The 23,949-nt window shown below is 40.3% G+C and overlaps 2 protein-coding genes across 2 annotated transcripts in view; one reads left to right on the forward strand and one right to left on the reverse strand.

Moving 5' to 3' along the window:
• Positions 1-23,949, reverse strand: part of SDHC (succinate dehydrogenase complex subunit C) — a 668,713-nt gene that overhangs the window by 620,968 nt on the left and 23,796 nt on the right. The window lies entirely within an intron of this gene.
• MPZ (myelin protein zero) overlaps positions 5,560-23,949 on the forward strand; it is a 150,430-nt gene continuing 132,040 nt past the window's right edge. The window contains exon 1 of the mRNA XM_044059330.1: positions 5,560-5,714. Coding sequence (XP_043915265.1) covers positions 5,657-5,714 — 58 coding nt within the window. The 5' untranslated portion in view covers positions 5,560-5,656. The remainder of the gene's footprint in view (positions 5,715-23,949) is intronic.

Raw genomic sequence — 23,949 nt, forward strand, 5'->3', positions numbered from 1 at the left:
AATGGCCAGGCCATCCAGGGAAAATCTGCGCTTCTGGCTGGGAGCCAATCATTACTGGTTTCAAGCCTTGCCCTTTGGTCTCACTACAGCCCCCAGAATGTTCACCAAATGCATGGTAGTGGTCATGGCTCACCTGAGGAGTCTAGGATTCCAGTTGTTTCCGTACCTAGACGATTGGATCCTTACCGCCACCACCAGGCATCAACTCATTCAGGCCGGGGAGTCCACTCTGTCACTCTGGAATCAACTGGGCATTACAATCAACTCAGAAAATTCTGCCTTGTCACCACTGCAGCATATCGCTTTTATCGGGGCAGAGTTGGACACCACCACCACCACCACACTAAGGCTTCCAACAAAAAGAGTCTTTCTTCTTCATCAACATGTCAGCATTCTGATATCAAAAGACAGAGCACCAGCATCAGAAGTTCTGAAATTATTAGGCATGATGGCGGCAGCAATTTTAGCCATACCACTAGCTGGTATGCACATGCAGATACCACAATGGCTGTTGTTCACTCAATGGTCTTACCAAGAGCTTCCCATGTCTCACACTATAATGATCACAAATTCCTGCAAAAAGGATCTTCAATGGTGGTTGACCTCACTTCATGTCACAATAGGATGCCCTTTTGTGCTACCCCCTCCAGCAGCCTCAGTGACCATGGATGTTTTCCTGATAGGGTGGGGGGGCATTTTCAGGGAAAGACAGCCCAAGGAGCATGGACCGATCAAGAGACACATCTGCATATCAATGTCCTGGAGATGAGAGCAGTACTTTTGGTGTTGCAGTACTTTCAGGACTCTCTTCCTCTGGGTATGATTGCAATTCAGACGGGCAACATGTTGGTGGTCTGGTATTTGAACAAACAAGGAGGAACCATGTCCTACCCCCTTTGTCGTGAGGCTCTCAGAGTATGGCAGTGGGCTGTCTCCACCCAGCGCTTTCTGTTGGCAAAGCACATCCCGGGGAAATCCAATGTGATAGCAGATAAGCTAAGCAGGGCAATCTTGTTGCCCCCACAAGTGGTCCTTCAAGAAAGAAATAGTAGACAGGATATTCAGCAGGTGGGGCCAGCCTTGCTGTGACCTCTTTGCCAGTCACATGAACATGAAATGCAGAAGCTACTTTGCCCTGATTCCCCCTCCGGGAGAAGCCCCAAAGGACACACTCATACACGTTTGGCCTCCAGGTCTCCTCTATGCATTTCCACCAATCCTGTTGATACCCAAGGTTCTACAGAAAGCAAAAAGCCTGGGAAGGACCATCATTCTCATAGCCCCTCATTGGCCTCGTCAGATTTGGTTCCCCTTCCTTTGACTTCATCTTTTGGAGGACCCTTGGATTCTGGACCCAGTTCCAGACCTTCTGATGCACTCGTTGGGGGAACTTCATCCCACTCTGCAGTCCCTGAAGCTGACAGCTTGGCTGCTCCAATTCTCATCATAGCCAAATTCCATAACCTCTCCAATGAGACAAAACGTATCCTTTTATCCTCTCATACATCTTCTACTAGGAAGCTATATCTTAGCAAATGGAAAATATTTCCTATATATGCCTCTAAAAACAATACTGATCCTTACCAAGTCCCTATGGCCTCCATTTTAGAGTTCTTGACTCTGATTTTTAACAAAGGAGCTGCAGGAGCAACAGTTCATGTTCAACTGGCTGCTATTTCTAATTTTTATCTTGGATTTGAAGGATTGAATATGATGTCTCACAAGTTATCCAAAGCCTTTCTCACAGGGACCTTTCATATTAGACCACCTGTGAAATCTCCCTATTCTCCATGGAATTATTCTTTCCCACATAATTCTTCCGCCATTTGAACCAGCTTCCTCTTGTTACCTCAAATTTTTGTCATGGAAAACCATCTTTTTGGTAGCTATTACTTCTGCCCGCAGAGTGTCAGAGCTTCAGACTTTATCCATCAAGCCTCCTTATTTGATATTCCATGCTGACAGAGTTTCACTTAGAATAAAGCCCTCATTCTTGCCCAAAGTTTACACTGAAACCAATCTCAACCAAATTATTGATTTGCCAGTCTTCTTTCACAACCATTCAAACAACTTAGAGTATATGCTGCACAAACTTGATGTTCACAGACAGCTCAGATTTTATTTGGATAGAACAAAATATTTCAGAAAATCAGACCAGCTTTTTGTTTAATTTTCAGACTCCAGGAAGGGTAGACCAGTGGCAAAAACAAATTCTGTCTAAATGGTTATCTGATTGTATCACCTTTGCTTATTCAGCTGCCAATATGCCTTTGCACCATAAAATTAAAGCTCACTCAACCAGAGCAGTTTCTACATCATCTGCTTTTTCTGTCAGGCTTCCTATTGATAACATTTGCGCAGCAGCCTCTTGGTCAAAGCCTCATACCTTTATCACTCATTACAAAGTTGATAAGGCCTCCAGGGACAGGACCTCCTTTGGATCCATGGTCCTGAGAAATATACTCCCGTGAGCCACCCAAGATTGATGGTGCTTGGGATGCTACCCATCAGTAAAGAATGAACGGTGAGATAGAACAACTTCAAATAAATAAGTCATGTACTTACCATAACATTCCATGTGAGTTGTTCATCTCGCCTTCATTCTTACGTCCCTCCCTCCAACCCCCTCCTGGGTTGTTAGATGACTGAGATCCTGGATCCATCCTGGTTGCTCAATCCTTCTATACCCTTTCTTGGGAGTGACAGAATGACATATGGTATTCTACGCACAAACAAGATCTGAGGTAACCCTAGGTGCATCATGGGATAGGGACTTGGCCTCGAGCTATTTGAAGACCTTGAGCTTTGCAATTGGCTGACTCAGAACCGAGGGATCAGCTCTGAACCCATCAGTAAAGAATGAAGGTGAGATGAACAACTCACATGGAACGTTATGGTAAGTACATAACTTCTTTTTTTTATCTGTAGAATATCATCAAGTATTCTTTATGGTTTTGTTCTACAGTGCTTTTTAGCATCATAAAATGGCTTACTTGTTCCAGTACATTCTTTTGTGTAAATACGTTTCCTAGCAAAAGAAGGCATGCTCTGTCTTTCTTTAATGTTAGAAAGTTTAGCAATTATGTGTCCCTGTTTATTATGCCTGACTGATGGAGGTCTTAAATATCTGTTTGCATTCTCCAAAGTAAATGATGACAACATTATGCTTTGACCCTTACTGTGACTGTTGATACCTTTAATGTCCTTGTTCTTCTGCCTATGCGTTGGTTGAGTATGAATGTGCTTTTATTCTCTGACTGAGATTGAGTTTGTTTACTCTGCACTAAGACAAATATTACTGTTCGACCCACCTTGGAGGGTGTTTGCACTTCACCCCATCCAAGGTACATTGTTACTGTATAGTGAGGTCTACTGTATCCTACAGTCTTATTTAGGGGGGTTGTTACCCTAGGGCCTGGATGGAGAGATGGAATCAGTACAAAAAAGAAAAGGAGATTTTGTTTTGAACTGACTTCATCCTCAAGCCTTGGTGGGTACCTTCATATGGTGGGACTGCTGCTTACTAAATCCCACCAAGATGAAATTGATATATATATAGACTGCTGTATACATAATAGACAAAATAAGAATAAAAAGAAGAGGTGGGTACACTCATCCCATGATAAAAGTGATGAACTCTGGTAAAGTCACTAGGGCCATATTCAGTGAGTTTCAAACTACAAAGGCTGAATGTCCAAAAAAAATGGACTTACATATACTAAGTCCAAAATGGCCATTTTTTTTGAATATTCTCTTTTCTCTCAGGTATGGCAATCTCTGAGTTACTTTTATATATATATATATATATATATATATATATATATATATATATATATATGTGTGTATATATATATATATATATATATACATATATATATATATACATACACACACATATATATATATATGTGTGTGTAAGCCCAGGACTAGTAGTCGTAAGTAATTCATCCTGAAGAGATTCTACTATTAATATCACACCAGACTTGTCTTGTGATTTTGTTTCATCATACCCTTGATGTAGTGCCACCATCTAGTATGAGGCAGCTTGTACACTTTATTTAAGAATAAGAAAGATCAAACAGATAAATAACTATCATGCATTCTTTGACATATGGTAAAATGGTTACACTTCAGAAGATCAAACAGCTGAAATATCGAAGACCATATGATCGATATTTCAGAAGATTGATCTTTTGAAATTGCAACAAAAAGAGAAAAAAACAGTTAAAGAAAAAGGTAATGCAGGGGGTCAAGCCCCATGCACCCCTCAATATGGGGGCTGCACCCCCCACACCCCCCTACTTAAATATACCAACTCCGAGATTGCACTCTCCCGTTCCTCGCTGTATTGACAATTTAGCGTGATCTCAGAGTTGGTATATTTAAAGGGGGGGGTGTGGGGGGCTTGTCCCTCACATTAGGGTGCAAGGGGGCTTGCCCCCCTGCATTACCGTCTTCTTTAACTGTTTTTTTCTCTTTTTGTTACAATTTCAGAAGATTGATCTTCTGAAATATCAATCATATGGTCTTCGATATTTCAGCCATTAGATCTTCTTAAGTGTAACCTGTAAAACACAGCTCTTCCATCCATGAATAAGCCCCTTACTCAGATTCAAGCTATATTGTACTTCTAAACCACCCCTTAACAGAAGCTAAAAGGAAACACTTCGTCTGTGCATTTATACTGCTGGACTGCCATTGACTTGATTGTCAATATAGCATATAACAGAGTACTTCTTTCGTCTCTGCTGAGGAGAAAATGTCATCTGGGGCTTCGCACTAGTTTGTCTGCAAGTTTCAGTATTCACTAGTGTTTAAATAGTAATAAGTGATCTCACTGCATGCATTATTTCACTTTTACAAGGCCTGAAATGCATTTTTTGATGAAGATTGCAGTTGCTGTCCCCACAACAAATGAATATAGATTAGACATTTGCTCACAGATTCTTAAATGATAATGTACTTCAGATACATGCAGCACAGACTATCCAAGGCTATTAGTTATTTAGGAGCATGTGTTAAATTTTGCTAGTCTAGTCAACTTAAAATATTTTAAGGGTGATTTCTGTAAACAATCTAAAGTTAACATTCTGATTTTCTTCTGCATAATTCCCAGAAATTTAGCAGTTTTGAAGAATAAGCATTACTAAATATTTTTTGGTTGCTTCCTTAAGAAAAATAAAAAAGATGAATTTTTTTTTTTTTTTTTTTGCCTAAACCTTCAACTTTCTCCCACGATGACAGCAGGCACACTGGGCCTTTTACAAACTCAGATAGACAGCACATTGTTTTCTTGATCAGCTCGCAGTCATTTTTATCATCCCATCATGAGCTGCTTGGGATGTCGCTCTCCAGTACTCCAGAGAACAAAGACATTTTTCCAAGCCACCCATCAGAAACTTCCCCTACTGTGTGTAGCCTTTTTCCTGATTGATATGTGTGACAGCATGCCTCCATTTATTGCCAATTTTAGCTTAGGCAGTGTTGCATACTGATTGGTTCTGTGTTTGAAATCGTGTAGAAGTGGGTGTTTTGGAGACTGGTTATATATCCACCCCAAGGTGGTGCTTTTGCTTTTCAGTTCCCCAGACTCCGTATCTCCTGGGGACTGCATCTGAGGCTTCGCTTACTTGATCAGAATTTGGTAAAGACAACAATGGCAGTAAAGAGAAGTGTGGCCGCAGGACATTTCATAGTACTTTTTTGTATAATAGGTAAGTGTATCTTAATTTTACTACGTACTTTTGTGAGATTTTGTGTCACTGAAAAGCCAGGTTCTGACTAATCATACTGCTTTAGACTTGTGTACGCTACTTGTCTTATGGAAAAGAAATAGCATGGAAAGGTGTAAGCATGTGACATACTAGTTAATGCTTCCTTAATTCTAAGACAGGTTTATGACTGGTTAAAAGTGAGGATCTGTCAGTAATGAAGAGTAATGCCCTCACTTACTGAAGGAAGAATTATAGTGTGTACATTGTACAGTGCCGGATAAGTAGGGTGGAACTTTCTGTCACTGCGGTACATTTAGTAGTGCTGTAAAAGTGCGGGACTGCCAGCCTTGAAAACTGAAGACCTCTGTTTATCTGCAGGCACCTGGATTATGTGAGAGTTGGTAACATGCTAACTTTCCCTTTCAATCATGTGCTTATTTACTGATAAAATTATAAAGGGTCATTCAATTCTGGAGAATGAATCCCTGTTAATAAAAGTAGGCAAAGTATAAGATAGTTTTATGCATTTGCATTTCCCATAGAAATGTATAACTGTTGAAAGATAAGGAATTGACATCAGTGGATGTTAAATTCCTTGTTTTATCCACAGGGCGGGTATGTGCGTTGCAGGTACAAATAAACACTATACTTTGTTCACTACTGTTTAAAAGTAGCAGACTAATGTCCTTGTGGACAAAGTCCTGCAATTTATATGCAGCAGAGAAAGGATTGGCATTCTCCCATTTAGCACTGTCATGAGAAGAATTAAGAAATGAGGAACTGATGTAATGGCATACATAAACTTTTAGTTTATCAGTTGGCACAGTAAAGAGACTGGGACAAATGTACTATTGGTTTCCAAAGTGATGGGTACTATGATGTGGTTGGTATCCATGAAGCATGAACGGCAGGCATTACAAATTAAAGGTCTATCGCTCTGCAGCATTTAGTACAACATAGGACAACCGGTGTATTGGATGTCCTCAGTGATGGGATATATTAACTGCTGTGTAAGCTAAAAGCCTAATACTACTGAAATCTGAAACCAAGTATTTAAAAAAGAATCTGATAAGGAACATGGCAAAGGTAACCCTGATATTCAGACTGTACACACCTCAGCAGTGCTCTTCAATTAGAAATGTTGAAAGGTGGGTAGGTGGGTGAGCGAGTGAGTGATAAATAATGTCAATGGTGAGATAAATACCCTCTGTTTATCTAAAGGACACAATATGTGGCAGGCATAAGGCGGCCTTTTCATTAAATGCTTGTGAGATGCAAAGCTTTGACAACAGCAGAGTGCCAGGGTCTCATTTTGCTTTCTTATACTGAGTGTGAGTTACAGTGTGGGAGCAGGGGAAATATAAGCTTTCTTTAATGAAAGAGACAAGACACTGAGAGTACTAAAAATATAATCAGTGCTTGTGAAAGGAAAATGTGTGACAGCCATATAAACCGAATGTTCCTTTTCATTAAAACTTAATAACACAAAAATTTAGCTAAACAAATCGTAACACTCAGCAGTTGATATGTTGTTATCATGGTTTACATGGTTGAGTCCAGACTTGAAAATGACAACTTGCTTGGACTTTTTCAAAATGAATTATGACCCAGTAACTCTGGGGTTACATGCGTGGTTGTGCAACAATCTGCAGAATTTCAAGATGGCATTCCCAACCTACAGAATTCTTTAAGCCATTAGCGAGGCGGTACTGAATTATTTGTAGGGAGGAGTAAGATATATACATTGGGCCTTGTCCTGAAGTCATAAATGCAGATTCTTTTTTCAGTTTTCTGCTGTGTAAGTTATTTTTAGTAAGAACCCACCTCCTCCAGCTAAGTGGAAAGGAAGATCAGATTTATAGGTTCATAGATTAGTACTAAGCTAACTGCCCTTGCGAGCCATTTTAATCCTAGCCAATTGTCCCTTGTGAGACTCAAACCCTGCACCTTGTGTTTGTAAGGCAAACACCTTAATCATTAGGCCACCTTCCCAACCCCTTACTACAGCTCTAAGGCCTATCAAAACTACTGACATCTACATATGACTGTAACTGTTGTTTGTCAGTGCTTGGTTTACAATGCAGATTGTCTCATCTAGTCACATTAGAAGAAGAAACCTAGATGTATTTCTCATGAGTGCTCTGTATAAGAGTTGCAAAAATTCCACAGAGCTGTCCACATTCAGCATGTCACTTCTTATGCCTCAGAGTCCAGTCACTGAGATACAGTGCACCATTGCTATCTATTAATTCATCTTAAAAGAACTGCTGCATCCTTCTTCAGCCACCTGTACTCATCTTTGCATTCTGCTACTGCTCTAACCATCACTTAGTGCATGTTTCTGATAAATGTTACACCTCCTCCTATGTGCAGGTATCCAGCATTTAAACATAATTGCATTTCAAACAAAACCAACAGTTTGGCAACCAGTTCTTGTAAAAAAATGAAACTAACTCCAAAAACAAACGAAGAGCCAAAAATGTTTATTGCACTAAGTGCTTTCATCCTCTAAAGACACAGACTTCATCAGAGTCGATGAAGTCCATGTCATTAGAGGGTGAAAGTGCTTACGTCAAAACATTTTTGTCTCTTCATGTGTTTTTGGATATAATGGCATTTCAGCTGTCTTCGAGTGCCCACTTCTAAAAGTGTTTACAGCTTGGCTCAGCTATTGCTGTTTATTCATGAGATCCGTTAATGCTGTACTTACCTACATGTTTCTAGCACTGAGGACTGCTACAGATCTACTTATGAAGCAAGGGTGCAGCACTACAGCTAATCAGAGCTGTTGTTATCTACCGGCTACTCACACTGGTCACAGCTTCGTTTGTGCACTAGTTTACAGCAAAGACCTATTACAGCTCCTTTCACCTTGTGATGAGAACTGCTTCAGGTTTTGCTCAACTGTAACCGCCACTGATTTATCTTGATTTCAGATGTTTGCTGTACACAGAAATTACTATTACTTAGTACGTTTAATGAAATGCCTTTTATTTATAGTTTACTCACAGTTCCTCAAATAACACTTTGCAGGTGCCATTTACCACAAAGTGATTAAGGAGCTTAGGATCTTCTAATGGCTTTGCATCTGAATTTCTCCTTAACCTTTAAATAATGTTCAAAATCTGATTTTGTCTGCATATGCTGTCTTAATTACATACCTGTATAGGTGTTGCTGATGAATAAATATTACTAGATTCATCCAGTTTGCTTATTTAAGTAGCCTGAAAAGCATCTAATCATTAATTTTATTTATTTTTTATCCTGTTTGTTTGTGTTCCTTTATAAATGAATTGTACCGAAGCAATGACTACCACCACCACCTCCTGTATCATTCCATCTAGTACATCTACTCCCTTATCTTAGAAAGAACGTCTTAATATTGTCCTTTAATTGACTGCCCCTCACTAACAGTTTGTCTGCTCTACTCATCACGTTGCTTGCTGTTAACTTAGAAAATACATTACTCTTTTCTTTATTTATGCTCCTAAATTTCTGGAATGTTCCTGTGCATTTCTTGTTATGTATTAATTTTTCTGCTGAAATGGAATTGCTTCAATTGTACAAATTCAGGTACTGTTTTTCATAAAACTGTTTTCCCCCTCCAAATTCATGAAAGAAAGGAGAAAAGCAAATATTTGATTTTAAGAAGCAAGTTATCTTTTTTTCTGTGTAATATTGGTGTTTATTAAGTAGTAGGTGGGGGAAGGAGATACCCACAACTACGTAAAAAGCAAATTTCTGGCAGAAGCCAATTTGTGATCTTCTAAATTATTTATTTTTTTGTGGGGATGATAATATATTTCCATGCTTTTTTCTACTATGTTCACTTTACTCTGAAGTGTTTTCACTCTTTTATTATAACAGTTGAGGAATATGCATCTGTACTGCAAGTGACCCTTCATTCATTATGTCTGCAGAAATCTGCATAGTATGTTGCATATATTCTTATAGACTAGACCTTTGGTTTCTGATTTCCCATCCAACATATTTTGACATCCTACTGACTATCGCCTATCCCTGTTTTGGCAGGATGGTCCCTATTTGGGCAGTTGTGTCCTATGGCAAATATCCTGAAATTTCAGGACAAAAAATATTTCCTAAGTTTCTACTAATACCAGCACAAAATACTTAATTTGTATCTGAAGCACCTTAATATTATACAAAAGAACAGAAACAACTGAAATTCTTTAAGCATGAGATTTTATTTTGGTAAAAAAATGAAATCCAGTCCTTTGCACTGGTTGTGGGTATGGTTTTTCCTGCAAAATCTCACAATTCCATAAAATATGTCCCAGTTTAGGAATATAAAAAGGTGGCAACCCTACCATGTTTATCGCCTGTAAAGTAGTCATCAAACCTCTGTGATTACAGGTCCTGGATTCATCTATACCATAACTTCTGGTCCATCATGCTGCTGTTCCTGTTGCCAGCTGCTTTGCTTTCCTTCTGCTTTTTGCTCCTGAAAGCTGTCTCCCATGTAATATCATAGGTGCTGTACAAAGAGACAGCTGGAGCATGTGGGTGGTCATTTGGCCACAATACTAGGGCTATACATATTAATTGGTGTGCTCTGAATCAAAGTCAAAGTCAAAGTAAACTTTATTGTCACTTTGATTCACGCAAGTGTGAACCAAGCAAAATTATGTTCCTTCGGGCTCAATGTGCATGCAAAACATAGACGACATTTAGCATAACAATAATACAGAAAATTCTATAGACACAGACGGCAAACAACAATAATAAATACTTGCATTGTTGCACTGATTTAACAGATTGTCACTCATTACTAGGTAATTAACTTATTTTCACTGGAAAAAATGGGGTCTATATTATAATAGCGAAACTCCCTTTAAGAGAACACGAAAACACCGACATGTATTGCGTGAACCGTGAATATGCCGAACATACTAAACCATGAAATACAAAAAGTCGAATCCCCATAGTCGGCCAACTCCTCCTCCCACTACATACTGCCTACCCAAACAAAATAAATAAACCACATACATACACTAACCAAAACCCTACTTCTAACCCTAAAGTAAAGCACCAAAACCCTACACTAAACCTTACATACATTACTATCTATGCACTTAGCTTAACCCGCGCCCTAACCCTAAGGTCCATAACTATCGCACACTTACCTTACGGAGCTGTACCGCAGACAGGCCAACCATGACACTTCGACTTTTTGGAGTTCGTGGTTTAGTACGTTCGACATAATCACGTTTCGCACAATACGTGTTGGTGTTTTTGTGTTAGCTTAAAAGGATTTTCGGTATTATAATACAGACCCGAAAAAATGCAATTAAGTAATTGATTTAAGACCTGCATTTATATTGCACAGTAAGACAGTTCAGTTTGATTACTGTTGACTTTGCTGTCTGGGTGCAGGTGAGACCTTGTTACATATTGCACTACAGAGACTTTTCAGTATTGTTGGATCACTGCCTTAATGTCCAATGTGAAGGGTACTGTTCCTAGAGTTCAGTAACCTGACGGCTAGTGAAGAGAAACTGTTTCTGGATCTCATGGTTTTGCAGCGTATGCATCAAAAGTGCCTTCCTGATGTTAAATGTGAGGACAGCTTTAAGCAAGATGATTGCTACCCTGGTTATTTTCCTTGCCCTGCTGAGACATCTGGACATGTGCAGGTCTTGTAAGGATGGGATAATCCTCTCAGCTGCTTTCACTTCCCTCTGGATGGACTGGTGCTTGGAAGCAGAGCAGCTTCCATACCATACTGAAAAAGCTGTCTGTCAGTATACTTTCGATGGCGCCCCTGTAGAAGGTTGTGAGAGCCGTTGATGGTAGGTTTGCTCTCCTCAACCTTCGCAAGAAGTGAAGATGCTGATGTCACATACCTCTCAACCTCTTAGCTCAAGAAATCTGGACAAAGCCTAAGATAATGGGGGTACAATGGCCCATAAATAGTGACAGATTTTAAATATTGCTCTTATGAATTTAGAAAGTTAATGGAATAACAGGTTTTGTGTTAACATACATTTTCTTAAAGCTATAAAGTCTGCAACTGAAATGCATGCCATTATTTAGTGACATTAATCCTCAATGAGTTGCCAGAAAAGTATAGATTTTATGACAAACAAACCAAAAATATCAAGCAAACTTCTGGACATTCTGCAAAAATCTGGACAGTTGAGAGGTATGGTTGGTGCGCCTTCTTAATGATGGCATTTGTATTGGCTGACCACGTCAAGTCTTCTGCAAAGTGGACCCCCCAGAAATGCTATGCTTTTTACTCTCTCAACTGTTTCTTTATTGAGTACGAGTGGGGAGCACTTTCTCTTGCTCCACCTGTAGTCCACAATTACTTCTTTGGTCTTTTTGACATTTAGTGCACAATGATTGTTATAACACCAACTTATGATCTGAGTCACCTGCTCTCTGTAGGCCATCTCGTTATCATTCCTGATGAGGCCTGTCTCGTTATCATTCCTGATGAGGCCTGTCTCGTTATCATTCCTGATGAGGCCTGTCTCGTTATCATTCCTGATGAGGCCTGTCTCGTTATCATTCCTGAAGAGGCCTGTCTCGTTATCATTCCTGATGAGGCCTGTCTCGTTATCATTCCTGATGAGGCCTGTCTCGTTATCATTCCTGATGAGGCCCACAACTTTCATATCATCTGCAGATTTGATTATATGGTTTGAGCTGTGCTCGGCAGTACAGTCATGGGTTAGTATGGTGAAAAGCAGGGGACTTAGAACACATCCCTGTGGGACAACAGGGTGATGCTCTCCGATGTATTCTTGCCTACGCACACTTTTTGGGGTCGATCTATAAGAAAGTCCATAATCCAGTTGCATAGTGGAGCACTGATGCCCAGCTGAACCAGCTTTCTGATCAGATTTTGCAGGATGACTGTATTGAAAGCTGAACTGAAGTCAGTGTAAAGTAGCCTCACATAGCTATTCTTGTTCTCCAGGTGGACCAGCGAAAAGTGGAGTGCCAAAGAAAAGGCATCTCCTGTGAAGCGATTGGGTATGTATGCAAACTGGGATGGATCGAAGTCTGCAGGTAGTTTGGATGTTGTTACATCTTCAACTAGTTTCTCAAAGCATTTTATCACAGTGGAGATGAGAGGTACGGGATGACAGTCATTTAGGCTAGCAGGTGGTGACTTCTTTGGCAGTGGTATAATGTTTGTGTACTTGAAACATTTGGACACAATGGCTTGACTCAGTGAGTTATTGAAGATGTCTGTGAGTACATTTGTTAGTTGGTCAGCCCAGTCTCTGAGCACTCTTCCAAGAATGTTATCAGGTCCAGCTGCTTTCCTGGGGTTACCTCTTCGAAGGGTCCTTCTGACATCAGCAGGGTTAAGAATTAGCTCTTCCTCACTCTGGCTGTTGGTGATTTTCTCTGCTGCTGTGTTGTTTTCTTCCTCAAACCTACTGAACTAGATGTTGAGCTTGTTTAGGAATTCTGCATCATCATCACACTGTGAAGACAGGGACCTGTAATCTGTTATAGACTGGATGCCCTGCCACAGGTGCCTGGGGTCCTTTTGTTCAGAGAAGTGGCTCATGATCTTTTTATCATATTTGCGCTTGGCCTCCCTCACCCCTTTGTTTAACTGAGATCTGGCCAATCTGACAGCCTCTTTACCACCAGACTTGAATGCCGCATTCCTTGCTTTCAGGAGCTCGTACACTTCACTTGTTAGCCGGTGTTTCTGGTTCACTCTTGTGATGATGCTTTTATTGACTGTCACAGCATCAACACATTTTTTTTTTTTTTGTGGTTTAATTGTTAACCACCTTCAGTGGGGACTATTCTTTTGCACATTTTGAGATGTAACTCATCACTGATTAAGTGTACTCCTCCAGCTTGATGTGTTGGCATACTGTGGTCCCCTCCTTGAAGATGTTCCAGTCTGTACTCTCAAAACAGTCTTGTAGTGCTAAGACTGCTCCCTCTGGCCATACTCCCACTTGCTTCACTGATGTTTCCCCCTGGTCATCAGTGGTCTGTACGATGGTAGCAGCACAATGGCAAGGTGATCTGAGTTACACAAGTGGGGGTGAGGTACTGCCTTAAATGCTGGCTTAATATTTGTATAGATCTTGTCCAGTGTATTCTCCCCTCTAGTTGCAAAGTCTACATACTGGAGGTATTGAGGTAGGACTGTTTTCAGGTTTGCCTGATTGAAGTCACCTACTATTATATGTACTCTGATTTTGCAAATCATATATGGACTGAAACAGTTTGGCTAGTGCTTTGTTTGTGTTGGCGCCGGGAGGTATGTATACTGGTGTGATGCTGACACTTTTAAATTCCCTTGGTAGGTAGAAGGGTCTGCATTTCAGTGACATAAACTCTAGGTCCTCAGAGCAGTGTGTTTTTACCACCACACAGCTGGTGCACCAATTGTTACTGACGTAGATGCAAACATCACCCTCCTTTGCTTTCCCACAGAGAGACTGTATTCTATCCGCACAATCATTTATGCTGGAGCTCAGCCAAGTCTCAGTGAAGATAAATACACAAAGGTTTCTCACCTTGTTCTGGTTAGTTAGTTCTAGCCTTATGTAGTCCACTTTGTTTTCCAGGGAGTGAATATTAGCCAGTAGAATGGATAGTAGTGCAGGCCTGAATGGGGTTAACTTTTAATCTTGTGATGATTCCAACTCTGGATCCTCATTTATGAGTTCTTTCACACCTCTTTCATTTCCTTCACCTTCGCTGAGTAATAAACACAGATTCCACCTTATCTGAGCAGTTTGGATTGTGTTTCAATGTAATTCCTAGCTCCAGTAGCTCGTGGAGTGTATTAGGCCTTGCAGACCCTGCAGTCAGCAGCAGTCCATCAAAAGTATTGCACATTGAGCTTGGTAGATGAATTTCCTGAAGTTTCTCTTTGCTGTATATTAGCTTATCATATGTTTTTGTTCCTGATTCAGTTGTTTTACTTGATTTAGATCCAGAATTACACATATAATGCACATTTCTCTGATGAGTCGAAGCAGCCACTGCCACACAGGGTGCCGTCACCCCCCCCCCCCCAGAATAGCAAGTAATGGTGCACAGTACAAAATATGTGTTTGTGCCTCAGCCATGGCCTACAATCTGGTATACACTTGCATTTTGAAGGCTGTACTTCGTGTCCTCTCCCTCCCACTCATGCACTACAGGTCGAGCTTGTCTGTTGCTTTTCCTTAGCATCCTACTGTCTGTCAGTTAGTAGAGAGGATTAAGACTCTGAGCTGCTAATGAGCTACTTCCAGTAATCAAGGGTACAGTGTTTGACTCCTTCCTCCTCCATTTTCCTGCTGTGTGACTCTTATCAAGTCACTTAACCAGACAGTGCACCTGGGTTCTCCTTAAGAAGGGCACTTGTGGTCAGTATGCTTACCCATTTAACAAAATAAATTAAATAAATAAATTCCATCTGGATGCTACTATCCCTGTCTGTGTATCCACTCCTCGTAGTCAACCTGTAATATTGCTTTTTCACTTCTGTTTCCACTGCAATGTATCTTTGATTTTGCTTATATATATATATATATATATATATATATATATATATATATATATATATATATGGGTCTACTTTAAAAGACCGAACCGACGATTCCCCGACACGCGGAAAACGAAGACCAAACGACCGACAGGTAAGTTTATCGAAAGGGTGATTTGCCGACAGTGGAAAGACCGACAAGGGTAATATGTGACTGCGACTCGGTAAGTGTGCGACAGTGACGGAGTTAGGAGCGGTCAGGTAAGTGTGCGATATTGTGGGATTTTGGGTTAGGCTGTGGGAAAGGTGAGTGTGTGTTAGTGTCGGAGTTAGGGTTCGGGTAAGGTAAGTGTGTGATAGTGAGGGACTGTAGTTTAGGGACGGGTTAAGTGAGTTAGGTTTAGAGTGCGGGTAGGGTGTGTGTGCGATAGTGACGGGCTTTATGTTTTTGGGTGGGTTAAGTGAGTTAGGGTTAGGGTGCAGGTAGGTGAAGTGTGCGATAGTGTCGGACCTTAGGGTTAGGGTTTGGGTTAGGGCTAGTGGCTATGCTATGTAGTGTAATGTGTTGTTTACGTTCGGTGTGTCGGTGTAATGGTGTTCGGTGTTTTGCATTGTCGGTTTTGTGTGTTGTCGGTTATCTGGTCTCGGTGATTTGTGTGTCGGCGAACTGGCATGTCGGTCTTTCAAAGTAGACCCATATATATATATATATATATATATATATATATATATATATATATATATATATTTTTTTTTTTTTGCATTCTAATTATAATGTTTGCTCCTGGACTGAGCTTGAAAACGGTCCATGTAGATCAGCATTCTACCCCGGTTAACAAAGAATAAATTAAAACAAAAACTTCCTGGACCTTTGTGCCAGAGGCCTAGCAGTTTATCTTCCTTGTTTTGTATGCCCAGAGTTTCTCCTCCCAGTATACATAGTTTTACATTTTTCAACTTCAAACCATTGTTGGCATCTAATAATCAAGTATATACATATCTTTTCTTATTCTTTTTCCCCCTCTGTTCACAAAAGAATATATCCTGTGGGAAATGTTTAATTATTATCGACAGACATGCTGTTCTTGAAACCTGACAACCATGCTAATACAGAAAACAATAAAAAGTTATAGACTCACGTGAAATCCAGAGTTACTTCTTCTCTGCACCTCTCTGCCATGAATTCCCTTTCCTTGTGCCTTTGATATGGTCAGTCACCATATATTGATAAACTTACTTATAACTTTTGCAATTGACCCTAGTGCTATAAAGTGGTTCGAGTCATATCTTCATAACAGACAACAGGCAGTGCGTTGGCAAAACAACTTATCCAACCTCCTTCCCATTACCCTTACAGTCCCCCAAGGTTCAATACTTGGCCCCCTTCTGTTCTCTATCATTATTAATGGTCTTCATACCAGTATTCCCTCTGCAACCTGTACACAATATGCGGATGATTCTACTTTGATTTGTTCTGCCTCATCCCCCTCCAAACTGCACTCTATCACCCAACAGACTTTCCAAATCATTGAAACATGGTTCCTAAAACGATGCTTAATCTTAAATGCAAAGAAAACCAAACTGTTACTTTTCTCCCCCACCCGTAAATTCCCACCACTCTACTTCTTTGTCTTGTCTAGTAATGGCATCAACATATCACCTGACCCTTCCACCAGGCTCCTTGGAGTAGAGATAGACAACAACCTATGCTTTGATTCTCACATTAACAACACTACAAAATTAGTTAACAGAAAACTAGGCTCCCTGTTTAGAATTAAATTATTTCTTACACCACTTGCCAGAACTACCATTGCCCATTCCCATCTGATTTCTACCCTCCTTTACGCCTCCCCTATTTACACATATTTGTCCAAAACTAACCTCACCAAACTGGCTGTTGCCTACAACAGTATTGCCAGATTTGCCTCTGGCTCCACCTTTAGAACTCTCCACTCCTTAAACTTAAAACAATTGGGATGGCTTGAGCTGCAAAATCTGATTTTATTTCACCAGCTCTCCTTAGCCCATAAAATCCTCTACAAACCTAACAACACCCCTATACTTACTACCCTTATTACAACCTAAAAAGCCTGCGTTCTTCTATCAAACTTCTTATATCAACCTGTAAATCCACCAACTTGGCAGATGACTCCTTGTTTTCAAACTCAATAGGAAAAGCCTGTAACTTCCTTCCTGCCAACCTCACTGCTATCTCCTCTCTTCCCTGTTTCAAATCCCAACTAAAAGCTCCCCTCGTGACTCACTGGCACTGCCCCTGTACTAACCCTGACTAGCTGCTACTTGTTCCTACTACTTTCATTTATCCTAAATAAAATCTTTCTTAAACTTACTTTTCTTACTTAAACTTACTTTTCTGCATTCATCCCCAATTTGAGCACCCTCTATTTGTAATTAATTGCTTATTGTTGTTACTGTAAAAATATGCTAATACTATTATTATTTTTCTCTGAGCTAAAATCTGTATCTCTGTTTTTTAATGTTTTTAAAGTGTATTAATGTTTTGACCTGGAGCTTTTCTTCCCGGGCCTCTGCTGAAAGTGGACATATGTCCAGTTGGACCAGCCCGGTCAACAAATGTAAAATAAAAAAATAAATTGTGTACCTTAAAGCCTAATAATTCTGTCTCAGCACGTCTCAACCCAAAACTGTCTGTCAACCTATGAACTATGAACCTAATTTGTGAGACTCTGTCAGAGCCTTGCTAAGTTAAACCTGGTTTTGTCGCTGAGAGAACATTAGTACATTAAATTAGTACATTAATTTGAAAGGATAATATTGCAGAGAGAGAGAGAGAGACAGGTGGGAAAGTTGGAGGCAGGAGAATTATGTGATCCATGTTATTTGGTCTCCAGCAGTGCATTTCATTTTAGACATTTCAATATTCTTCCTTAGCAGTGTGATGCCAGCATTTTCCTATGCACAGATACCAGGCTAAATGGGCTTTAATTCAGTGATGCAGGCTTTGCTCCACCTTCTAAGTTATTGGAGATGACTCTGTTATCTATAGATTCACCATACAGGGCTTTCATACTATTTGCCTTTTTATTCCTCTGCTTCTTACATATCCTAGGATGTACATAATATATATCTTTTTTTTGCTATATCTGAAACAAGGGCAACATCGAATGTGCATTCGCAAACTCACTTCTGCTCCGCCCATTTCATGCGTACAGCTGTTGACTGACAGTAGCGTGCATCCCGGACTACCAATACTCTTAGTAACAAAAATAAAAAAAGCAATATTCTATGTTCCAGGATGTTCCACACCAACAGGATTTGAAGCACATTCATTCTTAGGACTTTTTAAAGAAATTGCCATGGTACATGAGAGAATCATAAAAATTCATCCAAAGAACTATTGGTTTAAATATGAAGAAGCAGTTAATAATCATGCTATAAGCTTCATAGTTGAAGTTGTTAGTAAGTGTTCAGTATTTTAAAGACCGACCTTTAATCAATTATTTTCAAGTGTCTTAACAGATGCCATATAATGTAAGTAAGTAATATTTATTATTACTCATACAGCCTATAAGGGGGGGCTGCCACCAAATCTGGAGAGTTGAGAGGTATGGCTGTGTGTGCTACCCCTGCCTCTAACCCCAGACCTATACATTAGAGTACTAAAGACCCTTTCCCCAATAGTGACACTGTTAGACAAATTCTGTCTATGAGTTACTGGCCTGTTTTTTTCTTTTATATTTTTTTCTTTTCTGTTGATGTAACTGCTCAGAAAAGGAAAATGTTTTCCTCTTTTGATCACTTTACTGAGTTGATTAAATGGATTTTTGATGAACATTTAGACAGGTTTGTTAGATTAAATGTGTCTTGTCAATCTAGCAAAGCTGGCAACACTAACTACAATGTATGTTTACTAGTTTATATATATGGTTTCCATACATTTGGTCGAATTACACTTGGTCGAAAATGATTCCAGGCAGTTCACTTCACTGAAAGCTCACTTCACTGAAAGCTCACTTGGTCGAAGTTCATTTGGTCAAAAATGGAATATAGCCCCTGCCCCACTGCAGTGTAACCCTGGAGTGAGAATATTAAATAAGGGGGGGGGCACAGCCCCCCACATTCTGGGGTGTGTGGGGTGTAGCCCCCCACATTATGCTAATAGTTTTTACTAAATATATATATATATATATATATATATATATATATATATATATATATATATATATATATATCAATGCATTTCTAATGGATATACCTTCTTATAACAGTGAATACATTAAAATTATGTGGGGAGCTACGCCCCCCACCCCCACAATATTCTCAATCCAGGGTTGCACTGCAGTGGGGCAGGGGCTATATTCCATTTTCGACCAAATGAACTTCGGCCAAGTGAGCTTTCAGTCAAGTGAGCTTTCAGTGAAGTGCAATGCCGGGAATCATTTTTGACCAAATTAAATTCAAGCAAGTGTATGGAATCCATATATACCCATATATATATATATATATATATATATATATATATATATATATATATAAAATTTCAGTTTCAATAAAGCTGAAATAGAGCAAGATTCATTGATGCCAGAGTATTTACAAGCATTAAGCAGTAACTGCCTCATTAGTTCTTTTTTTATCTAGATGTTACTCAATAATCTATCCCTGTATGGCTGCGGTGGTGCAGCGGTTAGCATTGTCACCTCCCAGCAAGAAGTTCTCCGGTTCAATTCTTGGCTGAAGCACCTCCTATGTGGAGTTTGCATGTCCTCCCCGTGATCGAGTGAATTTAAAGACATGCAGGCAGGTGCGTGTGTGTGTAGGTGTGCTTTCTTTGAAGGTTTGGTGCCTGGCTGGCAACTCAACACTGTAAAAATTCACTGCCAATCATCAGTGGACCAGAGTTCCTCTGTGGTGATCCCTTACAGGGAAAAGGCGAAAAACAGTTTTCTTCAAAAAAATCCATCTCTGAGCATCTTTTTTAACTTGTTCTATAATTAAAAAATTAAAACTGTGAGTTACATTTTTCTCTATGAGTCTATGTAAGGCATTTGTAGTTTTTTTTTACTTTTGACATCTGAGACATGCTCATATATTCACGTCTTGAATTTCCTACTACTCTTTCCAATGTAAAATGCAGCACATTCATTTATTTATTTTTATTTTACATTTGTTAACTGGGATGGTCCGACTGGACACAGATCCATTTTCAGCGGAGGCCCGTGGAGAAAAGCTCCAACAATAAGTAAAAGTGCAAACAAAGAAAGTAAAATTTCAACTTACATCAGTGAACAAGTACAATGCAAAAAGAAAACATAATTAATAATTGAAGTAAACAATAATAATTAAATGGTTAACGGTACATTACTTCTAAATCCTTTCATCAGTAGTATTTGTATCCTGGACTGTAATGTGAGTTACGGTGGAAGAAAAATAGTAGGAGAGGCACTTAGTAAGTGGGCAGAAACTGAAGGACCTGTGTAGTACATGGGCACATCCAGTTATTTAGTAGGTGTGTATTAAGTGAGTCTTTAAAGAGTGTTGTGGAGGAAGCAGAGGTCAGAGCACAGGGAAGATTGTTCCAGGTTTTAGCTATGGTGTAGGAGAAGACAGGTTTTCCAGCAGAGTTATTTTTGCCCTTAAGACACTGAGGAGGGATTTATCGGAAGAGAGTAGATGACGATTTGTGTTATAGCGGGTAAGAAGTTGGCCTAGAGCAGGAGTTTTATCAGGATGTTTTGTCACATTATATGCAATAACTAGTTGGTGGTAGTTTAGGAGTTGAGGAAATTCAAGCCATTGTAGTTCCTGTAGTGCCTAACAGTGGTGGGTTCTAAAGGTGGATTTATTGGTGAACTTGGCGATTTTGTTATAACATGCTTCGAGTTTAGCCAGGTCAAGTTTTCTTAGGTGGGTAAGAATAGGTGAAGCGTACATTAGAGTGGATAAAAGGTGAGTTTGGGCTAGGGTAACTCGTGCTTGTCAAGACAGGGATTTTTTTTGTGCCTATACAGGGTTCCCATTTTTTATGCACTTTTTTGATTGTTTGAGAAATATGAACATCGAAGAGTAGATTTTTGTCAATTTCTACTCCTAGGAGTTTGGTATGATCAGAGGGAGAAATTATAGTCCCATTATTAGCAGAGATAGCAAAGGATAGAGGGGTAGACATAGTTTTATTGGGGGTGAAGAGTAGCAATTTGGTTTTGTTAGGGTTCAGGATAAGTTGGATTTGTGTGATCCAGCTTTCCACAGAGCTAAAGGATGTTTTGTAGTCCTATCTCGCCTTCATTCTTACATATGGGTTCGGAGCTGATCCTCGGCTACGACTCGGCAGATTACAAAGCTCAAAGTCTCTTAGTTGGCTCATGGCAAGGTAGGTATCCCATAGTGCACTAGTAAGAATCCCCAGATCTTGTTTGCCGTGTCTACGAGTTCAGAAGTGCTTCTTGCTTGGCCGTGGCTAAGTTGCATATTTTTTTTCATTATTGTAGTTTTATTGATATTTCTTCACATAAAATAGCTTAGTTTACTTAGTCTTAACAATTGTTTTTTCATAGGTAGTAAATAGTAGTGTGTTTGCTAAATTTACGTAGTTATTGTTGAGAACTTGCTGGCCGTTCTAGGCCCGTTTTTTGTTCTCTGAGTGGTATCCTTCTGTGTGCTAGTTTTTTGACATAGTTTCTATTAGCATAGGTCCGTGTTTGGGTTAGGACCTTGTTTTTTTCCTAGTTTTCAATAGTATATTGTGTGCAGTGTTGTTTACTATTATTGACTAGTTTTTGCCTGCTGTTTAAAAATTTACTATTTGTGGTATTTTCTGACTTAGCTTCTTTCTTGTTTTTGCAGCTAGGTCCATTTAAGTTAGAGGACCTAGTCCTCTGTTGTTTACTCCTGTGTGTGTGAGTTAGTTTAGTGGGGCCAGGCCTGTTTAAGTTAGAGGACCTTGTCTTCTCTCTTCTGTCTTATACAACTTCCATTGTACTAAGATATGTCGAAGGAATCCAAAGATCATAAACCTCGGGTTTTAAAAAGTGCCTTAAGTGCTCCCAAAAAATGTCGATTACTGATGGACATAGTAATTGTGTTTACTGCCTCTGAGCCATTCACCTACAGGAAACTTGTCCTTTCTGTCACTCCTTCAACTCCAGACTTCTCCAAGAAAGGAAGAACAGATTAATACTAAAAGGTCTCCTTAAGCCTTCCTTCGAGGAGGATTTAGCCAGCTCTTCTTCATCCTCCAAGTCTCACTCCTCAAAGAAAGAGAAGGTTAAGTCGGCCAAGAGACATTCTCCTGCACCAACTATTTTGTCTGAACCTCCTCAGAAAACTTTAAAATTGGATAAGCCTTCTACCTCTTCGGCTCCACTGTCTTCGGAGCCGGACGAGGTTATCGATGTTGACACTGCAGTGTCGGCCCCAAGTCTTTCAGAGCTGACTACTGAGAAATTGTATCAAAGCCAATCCAGAGAGCTATTGCCGGTCTCCCCAACTTTACAATCTCCCATTTTACAGAGATCTAGGTCACCTACACCATCATCCAGATCTGCCAAGGACCTTTCGGAAGAGGATGTAGAGAGAGTAGTGCTTAGACTTTTGAAAACATCTGATTTACCCAAATTGTTGCTGGCTCCAACCCAGTCAGTTCTGGAGACATCTAAGACCATTCTCCCTGTTGTGGTTCCTCGTCCGAGCCATGTTGATCCTTCAGAGCCAGAGATTTCGGTGCTGCTTGTTGTGGAACCCTTGGTTCCAGCTCCCCTTGTGGCTGTCTCAGAGCCGAGTTCTGCTCTGACACATTCGGTGCCATCCTTGGTGTCTAGGAGCCGAAGCTAACCAGTCGGCCCTGACAGGGACACTTGGAACCAAACCTTTTCAGTGCCGAGCCTACCTCTCGGTGTGTCGGCTAGGTTGAGCTCGGACCCTACATCCATCTCAGAGCCTATCACTTTGGAGTTGAGGGCTACCTCCATTTCCTTGGAACCGAGGCTGTCTTTGGAGCCAGGGAGATCTGCATTCAAGATGATGAGGAAAGTGCTATCCCGGTCGTCAACTCTGCACAAGGGTACTGTTACTCTTCCCCCTCAAGCACCGACCTCTGTTTCAGCACCATCTCTCTCTCTCTTGACAGCAGAGACCCACAGCCTCAGGAGCCCCAATTGTGTGGCCCCCAGTATTCCAAGACCTCCCCAGAATACCCTTCTGAGTAGCCCCCTCAGAAGAGGACATGCAAGAGGAAGCATGTAGACTCCCCAGATGAGTCCATCACCTCAGACACTGACCTTGAAGATTCAGAAGGGTCCCCTAAGTTGTCCTCTGATGATATCTCCTTTGTAGATATCTTAGAGATCCTGAAGAAGAGAGGCAGCTGGCCCACTGTCACCCCTCTGATGCGGAGTCAGTGTACCTGAAGGCTTTCGGGTCTTAACCTTCAGCCTCTTGGGTGTCTCCACCTTTTGATGAACTCCTGGACCTAGTGAGTCGAAAGGTGTGGAAAAAAATAATACCACTGAACCCTAGTGGATTTTTCCCTGCGGTTTTCTCCTGGCCACAGAATGGGCAACACAGGTTTGAGGACCTTAACAGATACCCTGCAACTCTAACTATCTGTCCGGACGACATCATTTTAAGCTTAAAATAATACCACTGAACCCTAGTGGATTTTTCCCTGCAGTTTTCTCCTGGCGACAGTACAGGCAACACAGGTTTGAGGACCTTAACAGATACCCTGCAACTCTAACTATCTGTCCGGAAGCCACCATTTTAAGCTTAAAATAA

Source organism: Protopterus annectens, chromosome 17.part0 (genome assembly GCF_019279795.1).
Source record: "Protopterus annectens isolate FY-2018-M chromosome 17.part0, PAN1.0, whole genome shotgun sequence".
Taxonomy (NCBI): Eukaryota; Metazoa; Chordata; order Ceratodontiformes; family Protopteridae; genus Protopterus; species Protopterus annectens.